Source organism: Myodes glareolus, chromosome X, assembly GCF_982192425.1.
Source record: "Myodes glareolus chromosome X, mMyoGla1.1, whole genome shotgun sequence".
NCBI lineage: Eukaryota > Metazoa > Chordata > Mammalia > Rodentia > Cricetidae > Myodes > Myodes glareolus.
The window spans coordinates 54,699,796-54,720,042 of record NC_142053.1 but is presented as its reverse complement, the minus strand read 5'-3'; the positions used below and the strand labels follow the sequence as shown (position 1 = coordinate 54,720,042).

At 43.1% G+C, this 20,247-nt stretch overlaps 2 protein-coding genes and 1 non-coding gene across 4 annotated transcripts; 1 reads left to right on the top strand and 2 right to left on the bottom strand.

Annotated features, from left to right (window-relative positions):
* Positions 1-53: 53 nt before the first annotated feature.
* On the bottom strand, positions 54-9,378 carry Gla (galactosidase alpha). 2 transcript variants are annotated; one of them, XM_048417649.3, is made up of 7 exons: positions 9,107-9,378; positions 5,832-6,006; positions 4,434-4,611; positions 3,661-3,752; positions 2,387-2,548; positions 1,020-1,217; positions 54-424 (listed from the first exon to the last, which is right to left on the bottom strand). In XM_048417649.3, exons 1-7 carry the CDS (start codon positions 9,298-9,300, stop codon positions 161-163), a joined length of 1,263 nt encoding a protein of 420 aa, XP_048273606.1. In that variant the 5' UTR covers positions 9,301-9,378; the 3' UTR covers positions 54-160. The 2 variants fall into 2 exon arrangements, with proteins under 2 accessions (XP_048273606.1, XP_085540952.1); XM_085684826.2 differs by lacking the exon at positions 9,107-9,378 and adding an exon at positions 8,599-8,703.
* A 173-nt stretch (positions 9,379-9,551) lies between these two features.
* Hnrnph2 (heterogeneous nuclear ribonucleoprotein H2) lies at positions 9,552-15,390 on the top strand. Its single transcript, XM_048417647.2, has 3 exons — positions 9,552-9,709; positions 11,048-11,117; positions 13,194-15,390. The coding sequence occupies exon 3, from the start codon at positions 13,247-13,249 to the stop codon at positions 14,594-14,596; it is 1,350 nt and encodes a 449-aa protein (XP_048273604.1). The 5' UTR covers positions 9,552-9,709; positions 11,048-11,117; positions 13,194-13,246; the 3' UTR covers positions 14,597-15,390.
* Positions 12,245-12,345, bottom strand: LOC125389533 (small nucleolar RNA U13). Its single transcript, XR_007228481.1, has one exon. It is a non-coding gene; the product is annotated as a small nucleolar RNA U13 (small nucleolar RNA).
* Positions 15,391-20,247: the final 4,857 nt, after the last annotated feature.

Here is a 20,247-nt window from a genome sequence, read left to right as displayed (position 1 = left end):
AGTACCCACTTCCATTTCAAAAGCCTTTTCAAAAACATACCTTGAGAAGTAGCTTTTAAAGGGCATGACTTTGAGATACTTTATTAAAGGGAACACAGGAAAGAGGCAGGGAATAGTTTGGTCCTTAGTAACACAGACCATTTAATGTACATCTCTGCCTTCAGACATAGTCTAGCCGAAGCAGAACAGTGCCTGAGGGATTGATTCGCGTTTTTAAGGTTAAAGTCCATTCATAGAAGCCTAGCTGCTCTTTCACAGGGAGGAGCTGTGTGATGATGCAGCCAGGATTGCAGGCTATTCCATGACCTAGAGAAGAAACCTGGATGGTGTAAGAACGAGGTCCACCGATTTCCTGCAGGTTTCTCACAGCTACAGCCCAGGCTAAGTTTGAGAGTGGTTTTTCCCAAACCTCAATGTTGTCTTCCTGAAAAGTCAAGAAAAGAAGTGAGAGCATGTGGGGACCCCATTACTGGCCTTACTTGATATTCAGCCTTATTGTCATAACTGTCTATCATACACTTGGAGGAAAAGTTAAGATCAGCCAGCAGGATGTTTTAGAAGTTAAAAAGTAGCTGGGCGGTGGTGGTGCACACCTTTAATCCCAGCACTCAGGATACAGAGGCAGATCTCTGTCTGAGTTCAAGGCCAGCCTGGTCTACAGAGTTCCAGGATGACCAGGGCTACAGAGAAACCCTGTTTTGAAAAGCAAGCAAAAAGACCACTGGGATCCTGAGCGCCTTTAATCCCAGCACTCAGTTCCAGGACAGCCAGGGCTGCACAGAGAAAACCCATCTCGAAAAACCAAACAACAAAAAGAAAAACTCAGTAATAGCTCTAATTACCTGGTTTTCAAACTCAAGGGAAAAATAACTAAAATCATTTCTTCATGTAGCACAGTTAGGTTTAAGATAATTTGGTACTTTAAGTATTAAAAGGTCATTGTAAGATACTACAAATCATAAACTTTAAGACAGGATAGTATATTCCTGGTCAGTTTTCTCCCAGGAAGTACTACTTACCTTTCTAAAACAGTACCCCTGCTTGCCCAAGGGGTCTTGGTTGATGGCAATTACATCCTCATTCTGCAGTAGAGCTTTGGCTTGAGAACTGATTTGTCGGAGATCATTGGACATGAGTAGAGGCGCTGCCATGATAGCCCAGAGGGCCATCTGAGTTACCTGCTGGTCCCAACTGAGGCCAAAGTTGCCAATCACTAACTAGAACAAAGAAGAAAGGAATTAAGGCAAGGGAAAATTCAAATGTTTGGTTTTTTGTTGTTGTTTGTTAGAGCACAGAGATCCTTGCATTCACATTGAAGCATTAAGGAAAACCAGAAACATTAAACACACAGGGGCCTCTTCTCAAGGGAAGAGATAAAATACCTGCTTTCTTGCCAGGAAAGCTGGGAGTGGATTATAACAATCTGGTGACTTTGTTATCTGTGGAGGCAGACCTCACCCAAATTCCCCAGAATGATTATCCCAGACTCTTTCCTCCTAAACCATTACCCATCCTTAGGGGAGAGGGCGCACATACTTTATGTCCTGCTGACCTCTATGTTATCAGGGACCACACTAGATTCTAGGCCTTTTAGCTATAGAACCCACCCTGATGGTTACACGTATTGTGTAAGTGTTTCTTTGTTTGGTGAGATGGGAGAATTCAAGAAAGGGTTTCTCTGTGTAGCCCTGGCTGTCCTGGAACTCTGTAGACCTGGCTGTCCTTGAACTCACAGAGGTCCGCCTGCCTCTGCCTCCCAAGTGCTGGGATTTAAGGTGTGCTCCACCACACTCAGCTGTGTAAGAGTTTCTATGTAGCCACACATAAGCTTTATTGTATACCTAGGATTGGAGTGATCACTACCTGGAAACCTTTTCCCAAATTCTACTATGTCTTAAATATGTTGACAGTAAACCGCCTGGCATCAGACTCCGAAGCCTGATACAGGCTGACGAAATCAATCTGCACTGGGACTTCATTCTCATCTCTTTGTGGGTTCGCTTCTCTGACTGGATACCTGCAGGGGCCCCCTCAGTTGTTCTTTGTTTCCTTTTTTTGGAGATAAGGTCTTACTATATAGTCCAGGCTAACCTTTCAGCCTTGAATTTGGAGCCACTCTCCTGTTTCAGCCTCTGGAGTGCCGAGACTCCAAGCAGCTACACAGTGCCTGTCGAAACATTTAAAAAATTTCCTAGATGGTTGACTGAGAGAAACCATTTTCCACAGCACTGTGACGGACGTGCTCATGGAGAACCTCATTCCAGGGCCAGGTGCGTAGGTCAGTGCTAAAAACCTTGCTTGGTTTGTGCTAGGTCCTGCTCTCAGACCCAGGCACCAACAGAAAAGAAGCCACCAGCTCTTGAACGAGGAGGACTCAGATCTTTACCATGTCTGGGTCATTCCAACCCCCTGGTCCAGCGACTTCAACAATCTCCTTCTGGTTAGTTGTTGTCCAGGTCAAGATATTCTTTATGCTTTCCCAGGAATCATAAACATCATCAAAATTTCTCCAGTGATTGCAATAATATTGGATATCTGTATAATTGGGCTATAAAAAGACAGAATTAGTTAACTTGCTATGAGATGCTAATGGTCCAGTTTAAAGGAGGCACTGATGGCCTCTATAGTGTACAGATCAAAAGTCTCCCCATAACAAATAACAAAGCCTGGAGTCCGAAATGTAAGGGAATTTCACTAGATGTTCATTTCATATGTAGGCCATATAATTTTAAGTTCCTGTTTAAAGTGACTTTAATATTATTTATGTTGGATATGCACTGAACTGTCTAGGTACTGCCTGGCATTATGAAAGAATTTTGTTTTTGACTGGAATCTGTAAACTAGCCTAAAGTGGGCATGTTTCTATTTTTGTAATAAAATAATTACAATGATCTAAATAAGTAGAAATAAGGCTTATAAAATTATATAGGATGCCATCAAACACGATAAAATCTGAATCCGAGACAAGTAATTTGTGGAATGAATCAGTTTACGTAGCTATGTGTGATATCCAAGGGCTACAATGTTGAGGAAAAAGACTATCTAAAAACTTCAATGTTAAGTAGCCAACCCTTTTAAAATCTTGGGTGCAGGCTTGGCAGAAATAATAAGCAAATACATCACCATAGACTTTTATGAAAATGTCTGTGTGGCCCAGTACCATGCACAGTGAATACACACCAACAAGGTAAGTACAGTATTTGACAAACAGAAGGAAAAATAGCGCAGCGAGGTAAAGAGCTGTTGGGGGATAGAAAGGCGGGCAAGAGGCAGGTTAATGGAGCTTGGTTGTATTCCAAGTGCAATGGAAGGAAAGCCGGGGAAGTTTTAAGAAGGGGACTGATGGGATGCCCTTGACATTTCTCAGAAAACAGTTCTGCTGCTGCTTGGAAAATGGTGGGGGCAGGAAAGCGAGCAGAAGTAGAGAGACCAGGCTGTCAGAGCAGGCTGGGTGAGAGAGGCCTGGAATACCAGTGTGGATGTGGTGGGGATGACAGATGTTAGCAATTCAAGATAGAATTTGGGGCAAATATTGGCAGGATTGCTGGTGAACCGTGAAATAAAAGGGCAAAAAAAAAAAAAATCAAAGGTAGTTTCCTGGTTAGCAGAAGCTTAGCTGATAAGCATTCTGAAATTTAGATTCTGGGCTCACAAGCTCACCTTATGAAAAGGTCTCATATAAAGAGGCCACTCACAGGAGTACACAATGCTTCTCCCAGTCCTGTTCAAGGCCAAGGACATGTACTTATAACCTGTGTGAGAAAACATTGGGTAAAATAAGGGAGGGAAGGGAATTCCCAGATCGTGCTGAATGAACGTGTAAAAAAGCCACTCAGAAGCTCCATGTCTATACTGTAAACCAGGGACAGGCTACTCTCTGCTGAGATTGCAATGAGGAGGTGGTGTAGAGAGGATGCAGATATAGGGAAAGGCAGAGGTAAAGCAGCATGTAGGATATAGTTATAATTACTCATTATAATTCATTTTCAGAGTCCTTGAATCAGAAGTGCACAATATATGCCATGGTTAGGCATGGATGAATTCCCCATGTATGAACAAATGACCGAGATTATTTCTTTTAAGGTCCAGCTTCCCTGTGGCCCTCAAGTTCTTGTCTGTGTGGCTTCATCTTTCAGCTGATGTTAACCAAAAGTCTGAGAAATGATTATGGCTGTATTTCTTGAAAAACCATACTATTTGGACTGGTAAAATGGTTCAGCCAGTAAAGGTGCTTGCAGGCAAACCTGATGACCTGAGTTTGATCCCTGGGACTCAAAAGGTTGGAGAGAACCAATTCCTGCAAGTTGTCGACACCCTGACTTCAACAGGCATCACAGCACCCCCACACACACAAAACAGTCACACACCCCGTAATTTTGATTTTGTTGACTGTAACATAATTTAAAAAATAAATGTAATGAAAAAAAACATACCATCCGCCAAGGATGTCACACTGTCACAGTGACAACCATCAAATTTTAGCAGATCGATGCCCCAGTCAGCAAATGTCTGGGCATCAATGTCATAGTATCCAAAACTCCCAGGGAAACCTGCACAGGTTTTATTCCCAACATCTGCATAAATTCCTAGCTTCAACCCTTTGCTGTGGACCTGAAATGAGAAGAAAGATGAATCAGGAAGTAGTTATCTAAAACAGGACGGGAACTTACTAAGACTAAGAGCAGAGAGCTGTGGGCTTCCCCAGGGCTTGGGGGCTTCCTTAAACCACTCCAGTTTTTTAGCTGAGCTAGCTGGAAGCAGAGCACAAATCCTCTAACTCTGCTAAGATAGTGCCAGCTAATCACGGTGAACTAGAGCAGAGAAGTGAGGAAAAAGCTGTGACCACTTTAATATTCCTCATGGGATCCCACACAGTCTTTCCAAAACTGGAACAAATTTTATCACTTTTTTAAAAAAGATTTTCAAAACAGGGTTTCTCTGTGTAACAGCTCTGGCTGTCCTGGAACTCTCTCTGTAGACCAGGCTGGCCTTGAACTCACAGACATCTGCCTGCCTGTCTCCTGAGTGCTTGGATTAAAGGCGTGCACCACCACTGCCTGACAACAGATTTATCTTGAGAAAGACTGACTACATTTCAGTTAAGCCTCTCTGAATCTCCTCCTATACTCCAAGGCATCTGTCTGGGTGAGCTTACTTAATGCAAGAATCTGCTAAGTTATACCATTCCCTGACTTGATGTCTCCTTTCCAGCTGCTTTCCATCTACTGAACTCCCAGCATTTGCTCATCGGCTGTAGCTTCTCACTTGCCCATCTGGATTGGAACTTGACCATTTTTCCTACAGTCCTGAATAAAATCTACTTAATGACCCTTAGCTAACATCAGGCTTCATCTGTCTTCAGTAGTCTCTGCAATGTTTGCTTTCATCTTTTAAAATTCATTAGTGGTATAACTGTGGTAGTCTCTCATGCTGCTATAGCAATACAAGCATGCTCGACACACCCAAGCTCTCCTTTTCTCCTAGAGAATTCAGTGGTTTCAGAAAAAAAAAGTTTCAACAAGACAGGCCTCAGGCTCAGGAACTATTGTGAAATGTGTATATGCTGATGTGATAATTCTATCTAGATAAACATAATGAACAGCTAACAGCAACCATTTTGAAGTATCACGTGGCATGTTTCTCAATAAGGTTTTTTTTTTTTTCTAAATTTTCGAGACAAGGTTTCTCTGTAGTTTTTGGTGCCTGTCCTGGAACGAGCTCTTGTAGACCAGGCTGGCCTCGAACTCACAGAGATCCGCCAGCCTCTGTCAATAAGCTTTTGTAAGTGCATACAGACCCATCAGAAAAGAAACATTCCGCTCTAAACTCACATAATTAGCTAGGTGTTTGATCCCACTAGGAAAGCGCTGGGGATCTGCCTGAAGGCGGCCCTTTGAGTCCCTTTCGGGAGCCATCCAGCAGTCATCTATGCAGAGGTATTCATAACCTGCGTCCTTCCAGCCATCAGAGGCCATGAGCTCTGCCATCTGCATGAACAGCTGCTCGCTGAAAGAGAATTTCCAATAGTCATTGCAGTTCATCAGATGAAGACCCACACGCTCCCAGTGTAAGGCACCCTGGGATTTGGGTTTCTAAAAATGCAGTGATACTCTGGTAATAATTACAACCCATACGAGGTAAAATTAACTCTTTCCTGTTTCTCCTCTCTCGTCCCATGATCTCTGCCCCAGGACACACACAAGGGGTGGGGCCCTCAGTTCCATCCCTATCCACAAAATAAAACCTCCAAATAATTGAAATAAGAATGAGACACATGAAAAACTTGCAAAGTTATTGTGGCTAAGAAGTTGTGGTGACACAGGTTTGAAATGCTGACTATTGAGGAAACTGTGGCAGGACGATTTGCAGGTCCAAGGCCTGCCTGGCCTACATCCGACTATAACCCCAGCAGGGTTAAAAGTCAGCAGAACAGACAGCTTCTGCATCAGCTTTCTCTGTGTACAGGGAAACAATCTCATTCACAATAGTAACAGAAAGAAAAACAAACAGAAAAGGCCAAGCTATCTAGAGAGTAATATGTTTATCAACCATATGTTAAAATTCTCATGGTCCTTAGTGGCTTGAATAAATGGAGAAACATTATCTTACTCTTGGCTCAGAAAACCTTGAACCCCAAACAGACTTTTGAAGGAATTTGGCAAAAGATTTGAAGAGATCACCTAAAAGATGAAGTGCTTATGTTCTATAAAAGAAAGGAAGCTACTGCATGTAACCTGGCATTAGAATACAAAGATTACTGTTATTTGAAAGTTCAGAAAGAGATCCACCCATCTCATGCCATGAGTCTTGTAGCTTCCCCAGAGAATAGAAGGTTTCACAATCACCTTCCTGTTTTTCTCTCTCGAGACAGGATTTCTCTGTGTAGCTTTGACTGTCCTGGAACTAGCCCTGTAGACTAGGCTGGCCTAAATCTCCCAGAGATCCATTTGCTTCTGTATCTGATTAAAGGTGTGCACCATTCCCACCAGGCTCACAATAAACACACCCAACCTCAGTGGTGGCACACGCCTTTAATCCCAGCACTTGGGAGGCTGAGGCAGGTGGATTATAGAGTTCAAGATCAGCCTGGTCTACAGAATGAGTTCCAGGACAGCCAAAAAGGTTACACAGAAAAACCATGTCTTGAAAAACCAACCAACCACTGGGTGATGTTGGCACAAGCCAGCCTGGTCTACAAGAGCTAGTTCCAGGAAAGCTAGGGCTCTTACACAGAGAAACCCTGTAATATAAGAATAGGATGAACAAAAATTGAGGAATCCAAGTAGCTACTTACTGAGGACTGCACAAATAAACTATAGCATATACAGATACCTCCATCTATCAAGGTACTATACTCTGCACATTTGAGGTCACATGTATTGTGTAGCATAGGATGGACTTGAACTTGTGATATTCCTGCTTCCACCTCCTAAACAGTGGAATTTAAATGTGCATCAGCATTCTCAATTTACAAGATGATGGAGATCAAAAGCCATGGCTGTGCACATGCTAGGCAAACACTGTACCAACTGAGCTACATCCCCAACCCAATTTGAAAAAATTAAACTGGGCATGATTTTGTATGCCTGTAACTCCAGCGAACAGGAAGTGGTGGCAAAAGACTAGCTTGATCCACATAGGGTGACCATGTCCCCAAATCCAAAGGTAAGGAATTCAGCTTAGTAATAGAGCACTTTCCTAGCATGTGCAAGGTCCGTGGCCATGTCCCCAATTAAAGAAAAACAAAACAAGACTTAGTCTAAAAAGCCAATTTCTTTTATGATGTCTGACCAACACCCTGATTTTATCTTTATAGGCATTCAGGGAAATAACTTGTGAACATAGAGAAGGCGTTGTGGCAGCTGCCTTTAGAGGCAGTTTTGCACCACTGGGTGACCTTTTTATGTTTTCAATAATACTGTTAAAGAAGCCACTCAATACCTAATACTTGGTGCTTAATCTTTTCGAAATCACAGATTCACTTAAGAATTTGAAGAAAGGGGGCTGGGCGGTAGTGATGCACGCCTTTACTACTGGATGATCCTGCCAGCACTCAGGAGGCAGAGGCAGGCAGATCTCTGTGGGTTTAAGACCAGCCTGGTCTACAAATGCAAGTTCCAGGACAGGCTCCAAAGCTACAGAGAAACCCTGTCTCGAAAAACCAAAAAAAAAAAAAAACCTCTTCTCTAGAAAAATGCCCATATATTTGTAAATTTACAATTCAGTTTTCTATACATACCAGGATAAAGACATCTGTTTTATTTGCCTAATTGAGGGGGGTCAGAGCAGGAATGGTGGTAGGTTTTTAGAATGGGTTTAACTGAAAGTTCATCTGTGTGAGATAACCGTTTTAAAGGTCTTTCTTTTTGAGACAGGGTTTCACTATGCTGCCCTGGTTGACCTTAAACAAGACACTGGTCTGTCTCTGCCTTTGGAGTGCTGGGATTAGTCCTGCGTCACCACGCTCAGCAATTTTACAGCTTTTTTGGTGTGTGTGTGCGTGTGTGTGTGAGCTCCTTGCGTTAAAAAAGATGCTATTCTAATTTGCAAACTAGTATTGTGAGCATCAGATAGGTTCAACCAGGTCTCAGCTCTCACCTTTGATGTGTAAAGTTCCTTCAGGTCAACTTTCCAGCCTGATGCCACACTCAAGGAAAAGGGGTTGAGGGACATCTCAGTGATCTCATGGTTTCTCTAACTCTCGCTTCAGTACAGCCAAAGAACCCGTGATCCAAAAAGAAAAAATGACATTGGTCTTAGTCATCCTCCTACCCATTCCAATTGTGCTTATGGCTAGCTCAAGGCTATCACTAAACAAGGGCAGAATACAAACCCAAAGGGTCTGCATGGAACCAAACGATATATGAAAAACTACCAGTGCAGAAAGAGATGGAGCGGGAGCAAAGCAGTGGCTTGCTGGCTATCTCTCATCTCAGGGCAGCTCACAGTTTAGGGACAGTCCAGATCCCGGATGGATGTTTTGTTGGGGATAAAGAAGCAGCAACAGTAGGGGATCTACTCCTTCAGCTCAAATGTTCCCATTCCTTCTACCAAATACGCCCAAAAAAACACACGGAAAGAGAAACGGCCACTCAATATCTCATACCTGATGCAGGAATCAGGCTCTTCTTGGCAGTCGAGGTTGCACATGAACCGTTCCCAGTGCAGCCAGCCCATAGTAGGAGTACGCGCCAAGCCATTGTCCAGTGCTTTGGCCCCAAGAACGCTCAAAAAAACTAAAGCCAGGGGTCGAAACGCAAGCTCACAGACCAGTCGCGGATCTCCGCTAAAAAGCTTCATGGTCACAGGAATTCTTTGGTTCAATTTCCTGCAGCTAACAGCTTTAAGTTTACCCTTGGGGCGGACCAATCGTGGATGAACTATTTAATAATGACATCATCGTTTCTCCGGCAACTGGACGGTTAGCGCCAGCGGTAGACCAATGAACAATCACGTAAGATATACATTAACCAATAAGATTGGCGCTCTCTTTACCTTGACCCACCCCATTTCCAAACCGGGAGGAAGTGCGGCACCACAGTGATCCCGAGTTTAAGCCGAGAGTTGCTCACGTGACCGAGATCTCACATGACGTAGGCACTCACGTGATCAATCGCTTACGTGAGCAGAAGTAGTTCTGGTCGTCGTCTATCGTCTCGCTATAGCTGTTTGAGGGAAGAAGGAGGAAAATCCCCCGGTCTCGTTGGAGGTTGGTGTGTGGGTGGCAACTGGGGACCCCGGGTGGTGATAAGAAAGAGCAGAGCGGAATCCGGGGTCGCCTCCGCCTTTTTCGTGCTCTGCTCCCCCCCCCCCGCCCGCGTCCTCCCCCCTCCCCCTCCCCGAGTGCCGGGAAGCGGCCTGCGCTGCGCCTGGTGGGGAAATGGTGGACGGTCGTGACTGTGTGCGTGTTTTTGTAAATCAGTTCGTGTGGCCGGATCTCGGGGGACCTTTCCCCCTCTGCCCGCAAGAGGGACCCGTAAGGTAAAAAGCGTTTCAAAAACACGGCCCGGAGTTAGGAGAAAAAAAAAACCAAAAAACATAATGAGACCCGCGGTCGGAGTACCGCTCCATCCATTCAGGCGCTCAACTATTCAAATCGCCCGATGGTCGCGAGAGGTCCCCAGGGGTCCCGAGTGAATTCCACCCTTAGAATGTGAGCTGGGCAACTACTGCGTGCCCGAGAGGCGCCCAATAAATGCTTTTACTTAATTTTTTGAACGTTTGTTTTTCTGCTTATAACGATCTACGAGTTGAATTTTGGTCATTCGAAAAGTAATAGATTCGTTTAAAAGGGACACAATTCAGCACTTTTCAACTCTTATTAATGTTACAAAAAGTGTGCTTTAACACAGGTACAAGTACACAGATTCTTAACTCACAAAGCCTGGTTACTACGTTAGGTAACAGAGTCCTGGTGGCCTTCTCAGGAAATGTAAGGAAGCAAAACCAACCTCCCAGCCACAAGGGAGGACCTATTGAGGCAGAGTGCTGTAGAAATCACCGTCGTCCCTGGGATGTTTTGTGAAATTATTCTTTCAGCAGACCGTTAGGCATGCACAAAAAAAAAAATGGGAAAAACGCATAAACTCAATAGCCACTGCTAACATGTGAGGTCCAGTCCCCATCAGTGCACACAAAAAGGTTTTAAAATTTTTTGGTCATATTTCCTATGCTTATATTTTTTTTCTAAGATTACTTTTGTTCCAATACAGTGAGCTTACAGGATTAAAACTACGAAAGTGTGTAGTATTAAAGTGAAAAGCCACCTCTACTGCCTTGCCCTCCATTTGGTCCCAAAGTTTATCTTATACGAAGTTACTTTCAGATCATCTCTCACACGTTTATACACTTTGTTTTGTGCTTGTACTGTAATCGGAGTAGGCTTATACTGTATATATTCATTCATTCAATGTATTTTGAAAATCTTTCTAGGTAAGCGCAAATGTCTTTTCGTAAGTGGTTGCATAGAAATTCGTATAAAGGTAGAACTGGAATTCATCCGTCTCTGTTGAAGGCTATTTAGTTTTCTCATTTTCTGCCATTACAGTGCTGCAGCAAACAGTTTTAAGTATTTCTGTCGACCAGATTCCTGGAAGAAACCCTAGCAGGGTCAAAGGGTATGTGAATTTTTACTTTAACATAATTGAGGTTATAAAATGGCTTTGGTCTTGACTCATTTAAAATTTTATAACTTTATATTAACTGTATAATGGTCCACTCTTCTCCCTAAAATGCCTTTCAAACAATATATAGTTCAATAAGTCCTGCTCTTAATTTCAGATAATTCCTTAAGGCACATACCTGAAGTGGATTTTCTGTCAGAAGGTGTGATAAATCTTATGAAAATATTTTTCCAGACTAGTTATCAGTTTTTATCCTTCTAGAGAACTCTAGCTTGTAAATAATGCTGACACAGTCACAGTTTAATCTCCACTGTTTTTGATTGGTGTTAAAAATGTTTATTTTACTTTAAATTTAATTTCCAGTGATTGAAGTTTGAAGCTTTCCCAGACGTTTTCCCTATATACTCCTTTTCTGCTGCATTTAAATTTTTTGAAGTTATGATTACATCGTTTTTCTCCCTTCAGACCCTCCCATGTTTAAATACCTCCCCACTTTTCCTCTCAAATTCGTGGCCTCTTTTTCTGAGTTTCATGCGTGTGTGCATGTTCCTGAATATGCAACTCCAGCCTGCTCAGCCTCTAGAGTGTTACTAGTATACGGGTTTTCAGGACTGACCATTGGGTGTTAGCATGTTTTGACTAATTAGTATGTTCTTCCCTCTTCTCCCACGGCAGTATTTCTTAGTTGGCTGCAGTCTTATATCCTCTTTTGTTGTTTGTTTTGGGATAGGGTCTCACCCTACAAGCCTGGCTTTCCTGGAGCTTACTAAGCGAGCAGGTTGTCCTTGAACTCACAGAAATCCACCTGCCTCTGCTTCCTAGTACCACCACACCTAGCAACTCTTAATATCCATAATCTTTTTTTTATCAATCCCTACAGATTCCACTTTTTTATTTAGGCAGATAGCATTTTCCCCCTACCTCTTTGCTACTGTTTAAATGAGTCTCTTGACATATCTCTAAGAGGTCATTTTTTAATTTGCTCTTTTCACCTAGCCCCCCTGCCTTCTGTTTGAATGCTCCAGTTGCCTGGGTGATAAGTCTGAAAGGGCTGTAATGACATCACTCCTGTTTAAAATCCATAAAAGGTGCTATATATATATTCCCTTCTCCACACCCAGCGTCAGAGCGGTAATGTCCCAATGTCTTAAGGTTTGGGGGAGGTATATGTCACACAGTGGTGTGAATACTGAATCATCGTGCCTGTGAACCAAACAAGAGTCTAGCCTCCTTATATTAAATAGAACCCTCAGGATCTTACCTCTTTCTTGGCAGCCCTGTCTTTTGATTTCTGTCTCCTTCCATTTTGTACTCTATTAAAAAATTGTTATAAATTGTTTCTGGATCCCTGAATAGGATCAGGATAGTTTGACTCAATTAACCATTCTGCCTCCAATTGCTAACACTTCATCAACCAATCCTCCCTTATTCTATCTGTTTGCACTTACCTTTGGAAAAGGCATACAATTCTCCTTTAGGACTGTAAGCCCTTTCAGGACTCATTGATTCTTATGCATCAGAACTGAGTATTGGACCTAGCATCTAAAAGATGCTTGAATGTGTAAATTCCCATTAATTTTTTTCTCTTAGGCTTTAATAGTTCTGTATTTTATTGATTTGCATGCATTGTTTATATTCTTAAGATATTAATGGCCTTGTGTCTTAGTTTTGTTTGTCTTTTGATTTATAGAAATTTTTATTTGTATATGAGATAGTTTTATTTGTTATCTTTAATTTTAATTTTCTCTCTATGATGTTAATGCATTGGGTCAGTGCAGAAAATTTAGAATATTCAAAAATGTACTAATATATTCTGTGTATATATCCATGGAAGCAAGTCTTATAGTACTGCTACCAAGAAATAATCACTATTCATTATACCGGATATATGCATATAGAAATGGAATAAGAAATTGTTAATTGAATGAATTAAAAGTTTTTGCAGTCTTTTTGTTCATGTGGCTATCTTTTGAAGTTACTGATGTGAGCTTCTATAACAGTTTTTTTTTTGTTTCTCTTAGTATATTGTGTACAATTTTTCATGACAATACTTTTCTAATTTTTTTAAAGCCACATTGAAATTGTGTTGAGCCAAGCTTGCCACCAAGAGCCCACCAGTCACCATGATGCTGAGCACAGAGGGCAGGGAGGGGTTCGTGGTGAAGGTCAGGGGCCTACCCTGGTCCTGCTCAGCCGAGGAAGTGATGCGCTTCTTCTCTGATTGCAAAATCCAAAATGGCACATCAGGTGTTCGTTTCATCTACACCAGAGAAGGCAGACCAAGTGGTGAAGCGTTTGTCGAACTTGAATCTGAAGATGAAGTGAAATTGGCTTTAAAGAAAGACAGAGAAACCATGGGACACAGATATGTTGAAGTATTCAAGTCCAACAGTGTTGAAATGGATTGGGTGTTAAAGCATACAGGTCCAAATAGTCCTGATACTGCCAATGATGGCTTTGTACGGCTTAGAGGACTCCCATTTGGCTGTAGCAAGGAAGAAATTGTTCAGTTCTTTTCGGGGCTGGAAATTGTGCCAAATGGGATGACACTGCCGGTGGACTTTCAGGGGCGCAGCACAGGGGAGGCCTTTGTGCAGTTTGCTTCGCAGGAGATAGCTGAAAAGGCCTTAAAGAAACACAAGGAAAGAATAGGGCACAGGTACATTGAAATCTTCAAGAGTAGCAGAGCTGAAGTCCGGACCCACTATGATCCGCCTCGAAAGCTCATGACTATGCAGCGCCCGGGTCCTTATGATAGGCCAGGGGCAGGAAGAGGGTATAATAGCATTGGCAGAGGAGCTGGGTTCGAAAGAATGAGGCGGGGTGCCTATGGTGGAGGGTATGGAGGCTATGATGACTATGGAGGGTATAATGACGGGTATGGCTTTGGGTCTGATAGATTTGGAAGAGACCTAAACTACTGTTTCTCAGGAATGTCTGATCATAGATACGGAGATGGTGGGTCCAGTTTCCAGAGCACCACAGGGCACTGTGTACACATGAGGGGCTTACCATACAGAGCCACTGAGAATGATATTTACAATTTCTTCTCACCTCTCAATCCCATGAGAGTACACATTGAAATAGGACCTGATGGCAGAGTTACAGGCGAGGCGGATGTTGAGTTTGCTACTCATGAAGATGCCGTGGCAGCTATGGCAAAAGATAAAGCTAACATGCAGCACAGATATGTGGAGCTCTTCTTGAATTCTACTGCAGGGACAAGTGGAGGAGCTTACGATCATAGCTACGTAGAGCTCTTTTTGAATTCTACAGCAGGGGCAAGCGGTGGTGCTTACGGTAGCCAGATGATGGGAGGGATGGGTTTATCCAACCAGTCTAGTTATGGAGGTCCTGCCAGCCAGCAGCTGAGTGGTGGGTATGGTGGTGGGTATGGAGGTCAGAGCAGTATGAGTGGATATGACCAAGTTCTTCAGGAAAATTCGAGTGACTATCAGTCAAACCTTGCTTAGGGAGAGAAGGAACATCAAACAGCTCCAGGAATAACAACTGCGCATTTATAGGAACTGGATAGAGTAGGAAGGATGTCCAGCATATCCAGTATGCTCGGTAAATGGGTAATACAATTGCTTCTGATCACTATTGGTCAGCTTCTTTCTTTCCTTTTTCTCCTTTTTTTTAAAGAACAAAATTTAAGTTTAATAGTTTTGCATTACAAGCTTGTGATTCATGCTTACTGTAAAGTGAAAGTTAAGATTGTTTTCAAACTTTAAGCTCAGCAATTTTGAACACTGAAATATTCATCTAGGACGTAATAACAAGTTCAGTATTGACCATAACTGTTAAATCCACTTTCAGCTTTCCTCAAGTTAGTTATGTTGCAGGAGTGTATTTAAGCAGTAAGCATATTTAGGTTTAAAGCAGTTTCACTTATGTTAAATGTTGCTCTTATACCACAATACATCAAAAACTTCAGATGCATGTTGAGAAACATGCTTTTCTGTAAAAATCAAATATAGGAGCTGTGTCTATGATTCAAAGTGACAACATTTGGCATGTTTGTTAATTCTAGCTTTTTGGTTTAATATCCTGTAAGGCACGTGAGTGTATACTTTCACTTTTTTTTTAAAAAAGATCTGGGACAATTTTGAGATGTAATACCAATACTTTAGGAGTTTGGTCATGTTGTTTGTATGGAATTCTGAGGCTTTGGTTTAAATCTTACCTTGTATTGTGAATTCCATTTAGATGTATTGTACTAAGTGAAACTTGTTAAATAAATCTTCCTTTTAAAAACTGGAAAAAATCTTGTATAGTTTGGTTTTTTTAAATTATGTTCTATTATATGGGCACACGGTAACTTAAAGTTCTCTGCAGTTGAGATGTAAATTTTCAGTTTTCTTTTTGAGACAGGGTCTCAAATGTTCCAGGCTGTGAATGACCTTTAAATTTTGATGTTTTTGGTTTTTCAAGACAGGGGTTTCTCAGTAGCTATGGAGCCAGGCCTTGAACTTGCTCTGTAGACCAGGCTGGCCTTGAACTCACAGAGATCTGCCTGCCTCTTCTTCCCGAGTGCTGGGATTAAAGGCGTGCACCGCGGCAACTTTTACATTTGATCCTCCTGCCTCTACCTCCTAAGTACTGGAATTTTGGTCATGTGTCACTGTTTTTAGTTTATGCAGTGCTGGGGAGCAAACCCAGGGCTTCCTGCATACACAACAGGCACTAACAGGGCTACATCCAAAGCCTAAGTTTGGATTTGTATGTGTTCAAGTGTACGTGTACACACTTGTTCACCATAAAATCATTGGGTACCCTGTTTTATTGCTCTCGATTGTCTCTCACTGAGCCTGCAGCTAGACTGGCAAGTTCCAGTGATCCTCCTGTCTCTGCTGATACCACACTGGGGTTACATGTGTGGAGGACTACGACTGGCTTTTTACATGGACGCTGGAGATGTGAACTTGGGTCTTCCATGCTTGCTCAGCAAGCATTACCCATTAAGCTGTCTCTAGCCCTGCAATTTTATTTTTTGATTTCTTTTTTTTTTAGACAGGTTTCTCTGTAGCCTTGGCTGTCCTGGAGCTTACTTTGTAGACCAGGCTGACCTTGAACTCAGAGTTCTGCCTGCCTCTGCTTCCGGAGTACTGAGGTTAAAGGTGTGCAGCACCACTGCTTGATGATGAAAACCTTCAAATACCCATTATGGTTTGCGGAAGATCTAAAGCGTGTAAGCCACTGGTTCTCTGACACTGCATTAGTGCCATTGGAACATGTTTAAAGACTGCTGGATCCCTTCCTGGGAAGGTTCTGAGATACTGTGCTGAGATTACTCGAGGCCACGTTTTGAGACAGCTCACCATTCTCCCACTGCTAAAGTCTAACCCTAAAAGGAACTGTTTCTGGTTTTGGTTTTTTTCGAGATTGTTTCTCTTTAGCTTTGGTGCCTGTCCTGGAACTAGCTCTTGTAGACCAGGCTGGCCTCGAACTCACAGAGACACACCTGCCTCTGCTGGGATTAAAGGCGTGTGCCACCATAGTCCCACCTGACTCTAAAAGGAACTGTTAAGAAATAGCTTTATGGTACCAGTTCTCTCGCCACTTTCATCACAAGTAGTTCAACATTTCTTTTGAAGTGCAAGCCACAGTTGATTGTTTACCTTAGCTTAAACCTCAGGGGAGTATTTTGAGCACCTGCGGCACTTCTGTCTCTGGTGTCTTACACGTTTCCCGGTGGGGAGCTGTTAAAGCTCTCACTGACCTTTAGTCCTGTACTCCTCTGGGAATCAGGAACAGCTGCACATGAACTACGTGTTTCTGGATAGATACCTGCCCAGAAACTGGGTCTTTGAGTTGTCTATTCTTTAACATCTATAGAAATATCCGGTGGTATTACAGGTATACAGATTTGGATGCAGATACCAGATTTATATTAATTGGTCCTGTATTTAGGGATACTTTATTAAGCATTGTTTCTGAAAATTAAGAAAAAGATGGCAGTGAGATTTGAGATTCGCTGATGATTTCTAATTTATATTTTTGGTTGATTATTTTTTTAATTATTTCTCATTTCTATTACAATTGACAGGAAAGTAGGAAATCCATTTGACTCTTATGCCATTGTGCCATAACGGATTCGAATGATTGCCCTTTCCTCTGAGCTCATTGGAGCCCTTTCTGGGAGGAATAAATAAATTCAAAGTGTTTTTGCTCTCCACATTGCTGAGTAATTTTTCCAGAAGTTTCTCTAAGTATGAGTGAAAAAGCTCCAGTTAGCCACTAGATGTCACCAAGTCCCAGAAAAGGAGAGCTGAATCCTGGCTTGCTAGAATGGCCTTTGCTCCATTGAATTGGGGCCAGCAAGGGGGCTCAGTGGGTAAAGGCGCTTCCTGCCGTCCCTCATCAGAGTTTGACACCTGGAGACCCACCCCAGAGAGAACAGAGCCCAGCAAGTTGTCCTCTGCCCATATGGTGTGTCTCCTACCACAATAAATTCGTTAAAAAATCAGGCTCTATAGAACAGTGAAAGGAAAGAATGTGGAGGATGTCAGTGGCCAGTATTAGAGCTAGCAAAGGGACAGCAGTTCCTGTCAGGGCATCAACACCGATCCCTGTGTACTGCACACAACCATAGGCACACCCCACCGCTGCTGGTGACCCACCACAGATGTTACCCAGGGAAGGGTTGGAAGAGGTAAAGCGGATGTCCCACTCCATTGGGTCAAAGTACCTGGTAATATTAGCAAAAAGTTGTCAGCTACAATAATCATGGCCTGAAACTCTTCCCACAATAGCTTGTGTCAGTGATCCGGTGTGGTTTGTGCAACAGCAGGAACATGATCTCAGGCTTCCTTGGGAATGTGATGTTTCACCCCAGATGGATTGAAATGGTTGGAAAACTTGGGGGTGAATCCCAACAAGCTGTCTTTTAACAAGTACATAATGTGTTCTGCTAATGTGCTTATTTATGTGTGTGTGGGTTCTGTAACTCATCAATTCATTCATTCATTCCAGAATTCATTCATCTGACCTTAAAATGGGTAGCCAAATATAGACAATCATATGTAACCCTCTAAGACTGTTGACTCATCCCCCAGCAAAACAATAAGAAAATGTGATGCCAAATTCATTTGTAAATGAAACACCTTTTCCAACAAGAGGATTTCTCTCGCTTTCAGTAAAAATGAGATGTACCCCCACTCAAGATGGGCCTTGAGAGCTATTGCCAGACAACTGGTGAAGGAGTGAAATCCATTTGCTTGCCCAGTACCAGGCTGAGTATCATGAGAGCCCTTTTACCATCCGCTCCCACCCTGACTGCAAAGCAGCCCTATGAATACACAGCAGACATGGCCGTGGGGTTACCAGGTTAGTGGGTGGGCGCAAAAGTCCACGGAGGAGAGTTTAGGTCGGACCTGTCTTGAAACCTTTTTATGGACCCCCACCTTCCACAGCACTGGCCCGGATAGATGTTCACAGATCAGAAGGCTATAGCCCTCTGAGGGAAGTTAGGTTTCTGGAAGAAGAGGTCGGTACTGAGTGGCAATAACTGAGAGTTATGGTGTCTTCTTAACATATTATCCCTTTTCTTTCCCTCCTTTATTTTCTCAACATTAAGAAAACATATGGGTGGGCATCTCACCTGCATGTTTATCTGTGCACCACTGTGTATGTGGGACCAGTGGAAGCTTGCAGAGGGGAACTAGAATGAGCCACCCTGTAGAGGAAAGGGAATAAAAAAAGAAAGCCATGCTCTTCGGGTTAGAGAAAGATTGAAGTGCAGAGTGTTAGGGAAAGCATGCTTAGAAACGAAATAGAAGCAAAGAAAAATTGGAATGTGTTTGAAAAGCGAGCAGATTAACTGCTGCTCCATTAAATGAGTGTCCAATTTATTTTCTCTTCTCTCTCTCTCTCTTTCTCTTTCTTTCAAGGAAGGGTTTCGCTGTGTAGTCCTAGCTGTCCTGGAACTTGCTCTGTAGACCAAACTGGCCTCTACCTCCCAAATGCTGCGATTAAAGGCGCGCGCCCCCCACCCCAAACTAGTTCCATTTATCTATTTCTAATGTGCTGTTTGACCAACTCTTTATTTTTGCTTTTGTTTTTCGAGATAGGATTTCTCTGTGTAGCCTTGAAGCCTATCCTGGCACTAGCTCTTGTAGACCAGGCTGGCCTCAAACTCATGGAGATCCGCCTGCCTGAGAGACAGGGTTTCTCTGCAGCTTTGGAGTTTATCCTGGAACTTGCTCTGTAGACCAGGCTGGATCACTCACCGAGATCCACTTACCTGCTTACCTCTACCTCCGGAGTGCTGGGATTAAAGGCGTGCACCACCAGTGCCTGACTTTGATCAACTCTTATCTGTTATTCCTATCTTTCTTTCATTTATGTATTTGTTTGTTTACAAGTTGAGGGAAGCCCGGGATTGAACCCAGACCTTGCCTATGTCAGACACTAGCACCGAGCTAGCTACATGCCTAACCCTTTTTTTTTTTTAGAAGGTCTAATTGAACATTGCCAGAATCTTTCCCAAAGTCCTTTTTATCCTCCTTCCTCTTTCTACTATCCCTTGTACTTGGTCTGCTTCTCCTATACATGGTGCCATTAGGTTTCCTTGCCATTCCGAGCTCTGGAGATAAGGAAACTGAGTCTCAGAAAGTCAACTATCTTGAGGAAAGAAACTTGTGCTGAAGGGAAGCAGGAAATAATGGAGATCTGGGAGTGAAGGACTTGTCTGGGATCCCGGTGGGATTGTGTAGCCATTCCTGGGAACCTGTGGGTGAGGGCAGTTGTGAGTAGCGCGGGAACCTCTCTCAGTCTGCAAGCTGGTTCTCACTCCGGAGCTCACAGTAAGGGGGATGGGAGTGGGGCCTGGGGCTCAGGAGGCTGGGGAGAATTTGGCCCGAATCCATCTGTTCCTCTCCAGATTTCCGGAGGCCCTTAAACAACCCGCTCCCCGCAGCATCTTCCACTTTAGGGACAGGAATTGGGAAAAGGCTGCCAGGAAATGGCGGCTAGAGCCTGGGGTGGGATGGGGTGGGGTGGCACCGGGTTACCGAAGCAAATGGGGGAGTGGTCAAGAGTGATGAAGGGCGGACGCGGCCAGGAAAGGAAGACGCAGAAGGTGTCTGCAGAGCTAAGAGAGGGATAAATACCAGCTTTGTTA